This window comes from Sus scrofa, chromosome 2, assembly GCF_000003025.6.
Source record: "Sus scrofa isolate TJ Tabasco breed Duroc chromosome 2, Sscrofa11.1, whole genome shotgun sequence".
NCBI classification, from domain to species: Eukaryota; Metazoa; Chordata; class Mammalia; order Artiodactyla; family Suidae; genus Sus; species Sus scrofa.
This window is the reverse complement of record NC_010444.4, coordinates 80,364,228-80,369,511: the sequence shown is the minus strand read 5'-3', so window position 1 is coordinate 80,369,511 and position 5,284 is coordinate 80,364,228. Positions and strand designations below refer to the sequence as shown.

Genomic DNA, 5,284 nt, shown 5'->3' with positions numbered 1-5,284 from the left:
TTAGATCTGGTTGGCTTATTGGGTTGTTCAAGCCATCTGTTTCCTTACTTTTTTTTCCTTACTTTTTTTTTTTGTCTATTTTTTTATCCCTTGTTGTAGAAGTTTATTTTTCTCTTCAATTCTGTCAATTTTATTTTACTTTAATTTTTTTTGAGGGGGGTGGGGGCGTACCTGCAGCATATGTAAGTTCCCATGCTAAGAGTTGAATCCGAGCTGCAGTTGCCAGCCTACTCCATAGCCACAGAAATGTCAGATCTGAGCCATGTCTGTGACCTACACTGGGGCTCATGGCAACGCAGGATACTTAACCCACTGAGCAAGGCCAGGGATCATCCTCACGGATACTAGCCGGGTTTGTTACTGATGAGCCACAGTAGGAAATCCTTTTTTTTTTTTTTTTTAAACAGTTTAATATGTGGCTTATGGAAGTTCCTGGGTTAGAGGTCAAATCCGGGCTGCAGCTCCAGGCCTACACCACAGTCAGCAGCACCTGATCTGAGCCGCATCTATGACCTATGCTGCAGCTTGCAGCAACGCTGGATATTTAATCCACTGGATGAGGCCAGGGATTGAACCCACATCCTCACAGAGATCCACTGAGCCACAACAGGAATTCCTATTTATACTTAATAAATTACATTTAAAATAATTACTTACACAAAAGGACTTCTGTCATTTTGCTATTTTTTTTCTATTTCCCTTATAATTTTTTGTCCCTCGTTTCCTGAATTTACTGTCTTTTGCATTACTTCCTGGAGGGAAATGTTTGTATTGTTTCCTTTTGTGTATATTCCTCCCTGCTCCTAATTCGCTCCGTTGACTCAAACTTCGTTAGTTTCATCATCGGTTAAAAAAATAATAATAATAATCATCATCACCAGTAGCCGGGCTGCGACAAGGGTCAGCAGAAAAAAAATTTCAATTCTGCAGCCCCAGCTTACTCCTTTGTAAAAGCTGCGCCCCAATCATGCTCTGCCGCGCCGTGGCCTCGGGGCATCTCGGGACTTGTAGTCCACCCTTCGGAACTCGCTGTTCCGGCAGGCCCCGCGGCGGCAGCGGCGGCAGGGCTACGTGGCGCGGCCCGCTGCGACTGCGCGGGCAGGTGGGGCAAGATGGCTGCGGAGCAGTGCGTGTGGGTTGTCGGGCCCTGTCCCGGAGCCCGGCTGGGTAGGGTCGTCCGGGCCCTCCTGCTGCTGCTGTGCTTTGCGGCCCGAGGAGGTGCACTCTACTTCCACATTGGGGAGACGGAAAAGAAGTGCTTTATTGAGGAGATTCCGGACGAGACCATGGTTATAGGTGCGGGGGAAGGGAGAGAGTTTTCAACAAGACCGCGGTCTTGGGGCGGGTTGTGTGGGAAAGTCACCTCAGTGCCGGGAGCTCCCGGCATCGTCGTGCCCTGGTGGGAGCGGTCCCGACAGCACCTAGCGCTCCTCTGACTGGTCTTGGCCTGCTTTCTTCCAGGAAACTACCGGACTCAGCTGTATGACAAGCAGCGGGAGGAGTACCAGCCGGCCACCCCCGGGCTTGGCATGTTCGTGGAGGTGAAGGACCCAGAAGACAAGGTGAGCTGGCCCCTTAGCCCCGCCGAGCCCTCCACCCTGCACTTGAGCGCAGGCGCTGGTACTTCCTCTCTTGGTTTCCGGATCTGCTAAACTGGTAAAAACAGTTGGTGTTGCGGGAAGATCCTGGGTTTTCACTTGAGAGCAAGCTTGGGCTGCTGTAGTGCTAGCTACTTCTCTCAACTACTTAGTGACCCATGTATGACTCCGCCAAGTTAGTTATCTTCCCCGAGCCATTCTGGTCTGTGAAATGGAAATCCGTGTACTTTATAGATGTGTTGGGTGGATTAATTGTGGTTCTGGAAAGAGTTTTGTCAACTCTAAAGCTAGGGCATATAAACTTTTGGATTTCACAGAAATCCAAAAAGTTTCACACAGCGTTCCAAAAAGAATGAGCAGCTATTAATTTGACAAATAAGGATTAAAAAAAAAAGTTCAGATGTCACTTTTCACTTAAAAAAGTCACACCAAAAGAGTTGAAAGAGTATGAGCTATGAATAAGGGAAAGCCCTTTCCAAGAGTGATCACATGCCAACTTAATGTCAGATTCCTCACCCCTGCTCCAAATAGTTTGAAGACAAGTTTTTGGCAACTGCTGCTAAGCAGCTTTGGACCTTTCAGTATTGTGGGATGCCTGAGGCTCTAGCTGTCAACTTTTGAGGCACTTAAGCACTGTTCAGCCTCATCCTTACCGTAATACTCACTGAAGCCCCTTCTCTCCAGGTCATTCTGGCCCGGCAGTATGGTTCTGAAGGCAGGTTCACCTTCACCTCCCATACGCCTGGTGAGCACCAGATCTGTCTTCACTCCAATTCCACAAAGTTCTCCCTTTTTGCTGGAGGCATGCTGGTAAGTGGACCCACGTGGGACTTATAGCTTTTAGCCTCTATCCCTTGGTGGGAACTAGGGACCAGTGGTACAGGGGGTGTGAGATGACTGTGTCAGGTTTTGTGTCTCCTAATAAGACTGGGTTTCCAGTGAATATTCAGGGAATGGTCACAGAGCTTTTCACATATACTTTGGTCAAAGCATCAGCCAAAGCTTATTTTTGCCTGTGGGCTTAAATGGGGCTGGACACTGACAAGGCCTCAGTCAATGTTGGATAAATGAACAAATGAAGAAAAGTGGGAGGACCAGCTGTTAGGCCCTGACAGGAAGACAGAGCAGGGCTACCTGATACTCCTTATCTTCCTTGTCTGTCTCTAGAGAGTTCATCTGGACATCCAGGTGGGTGAACATGCCAACGACTATGCAGAAATTGCTGCCAAAGACAAGTTGAGTGAGTTGCAACTGCGAGTGCGACAGCTAGTGGAGCAAGTGGAGCAGATCCAGAAAGAACAGAACTACCAGCGGGTGAGTGGTTAGCCCAGGAGCAGTGGGCTTCTCCCCAGAAGCTGCCTACTGGACTAGCCTGGCGTTGCATGTCAAAATCATCATGAACCCAAAGGACTTATATGTCTGCTCCATTGCAGGTCCAAAATATGGGATGAATATTACTAAATCTACTTTGTAATTGAGAAGACAAGTCTCTTAAGAGGCTGTCGTTGTCTAATTAGGAGACACACAAGGTGACAGAGCAGGAATTGATACCAACACCTAGAGTGCTATTTCCATGGTTCTCAGTGCTCCCAGTACCAGGGGTTTCAGACTCACCAGGAGCCAGGCAGGTACTGTGAATGGATGTGTGACCATAAAGACTGGTAGAATAGTGACCTATCTAAGTAGGAAGAGCTCATATTGTCAGCTGAGGGCTGCTTGCAGAAATGCTAGGCTTGGGTTTTAAGAGGAGCTAGAGCTCCAGAGCTTTTTTGTGGAATTTTCTTGTTTTAAATGTTGTTAAAACACTGCGAACCAAACAAAACACATGTATGAGCTAGATCCAACCCCTGGACCACCAGTTTGCAACGTGTGCCGACAATCTTCAAGGAACCGTTTGGGGAGTTCCCTTTGTGGCTCAGTGGTTAATGAACCCGACTAGGAAGCATGAGGCTGCGGGTTCAATCCCTGGCCTCACTCAGTGGGTTAAGGATCCGGCATTGCCGTGAGCTGTGGTGAAGGTCGCAGACATAGCTAGGATCCTCTGTTGCCGTAACTGTGGTGTAGGCTGGCAGCTATAGCTCTGATTCAACCCCTAGCATGGGAACCTCCACATGCCTCAGGTTCAGGCCTAAAAAGCAAAAAAAAGCAGTTTGGAAGACGTGGGCCGAGGGCTTGGAGCAAGTCCACTTCTGAACATTCCAGGACAGCTCTGATAGGGTGGTACCACAACCATTTTTCTGCTCCCCCAGGTACCAGGATAGGGCCAGGTGAGGCCTGTACCTGGCAGATGAGCACAGAGACTTAGGAGAAATAAATGGGCTATCTGAGGTCATCTGGCTGGTGAGGGTGAAGACAGATCCCAGTGGGATGGCTTTTTGCAGGCACTTGACTCTAACCTGTAGACAGTTGGTTGGCCCTGGGGCGGGAACCCAGCAGTTCTAGTGGCCCCGGGTGGGGCGCATTCAACTCAGGCTCCTCTTCCATTCTCCCCTCCCACAGTGGCGAGAGGAGCGCTTCCGGCAGACCAGCGAGAGCACCAACCAGCGGGTGCTGTGGTGGTCTATTCTGCAGACTCTCATCCTCGTAGCCATCGGCGTCTGGCAGATGCGACACCTCAAGAGCTTCTTTGAAGCCAAGAAGCTGGTGTAGCCATCCCAGGCCTCCCAGGCCATCCTTCCTCCCTGGCTGGGCCTCCTGGACTCCCTGGGAAGAAAGGGCCTCCTGGACTGACTTCTCTCTGGCAGGAGGACTGGTTCCCAGCCATGAGTGTTCTGGAGGGAAGAGAGGCCACAGCACAAGCTGAAGGCAGCAGCTTGGCTGGCTAATACTGAGCAGGTGGTGGGGCAAATGCTTGCCCCCTCCCCTGGGCCCTGGGCCCTTTGCAGTAATCTCCCAGGGGCTGGTAAAGCCCCTGGGAGCTCTGCTGACACCTCAGAATCACAGTGTTACTTACTGATCAGGGATGTGAGGCTGTTGTCTGGGGTGGCTGGGGGGAGGGGAGGGGGTGGGCGAGCCAGTCTTCCTTCTGTCTTCCTTTGCTAACTTGGATTTTTGACCAGGTTGGGGTGTAGCTGTGATTCCCTGCCCCCTGGGGAAACCTCACTATTCCCTCCTTGGGCCTAGACTCAGCCTGCTGATCCGGGGGGTGAGTGTCAATTGAGGGTGGGGTAGAGGGGGTTGCAGTGTGGGAAAGTAGCCCTGAGGTTGACCCCGGATTTTTCACATGGTTGTTCTTTTGAAGGGTAGAAAAACTGGGGTCAGGCCAAGCATAGGCCTTGGTGCTGGTTGGGGATGGGGCCTGCAGAGTCTTAGTTACTGATTTCATTTTCAACAAGTCTAGGTTTGTTACATTGGTTTCCCAATAAAAAAAATTTGACTTCTTGTCCATTGTAAAATTACTGTATTGTCGTGGCCATAACACGGCAAAGTGCTTTGAGGGAATGTCGTTTTTCCACTGGGCAAAATACTTCACATTCTAAGATGCATCCCTACCTGTGAACTTCATTCTTGCCATCCTCTCCATACTTTCCAGGGGCATTGGGTAGAGGTTTTGCCCAAGGTGATCAAACAAGTAAATTGTGGGGTTGGTGCTCAAATCTACACCATTTCCTATGTGCCAACTGCCCTGTGAGTTGCTCTGTTTCCAGAGTAGGTGGACAGAATTGTGGTGCTGCAAGGGAGTTAGA

At 49.9% G+C, this 5,284-nt stretch overlaps 1 protein-coding gene across 1 annotated transcript; it reads left to right on the top strand.

The window, feature by feature from the left end:
* Positions 1,078 to 4,980, top strand: TMED9 (transmembrane p24 trafficking protein 9). Its single transcript, XM_003123674.4, has 5 exons — positions 1,078 to 1,296; positions 1,462 to 1,562; positions 2,283 to 2,408; positions 2,766 to 2,912; positions 4,098 to 4,980. The coding sequence occupies exons 1-5, from the start codon at positions 1,113 to 1,115 to the stop codon at positions 4,245 to 4,247; spliced, it is 708 nt and encodes a 235-aa protein (XP_003123722.1). The 5' UTR covers positions 1,078 to 1,112; the 3' UTR covers positions 4,248 to 4,980.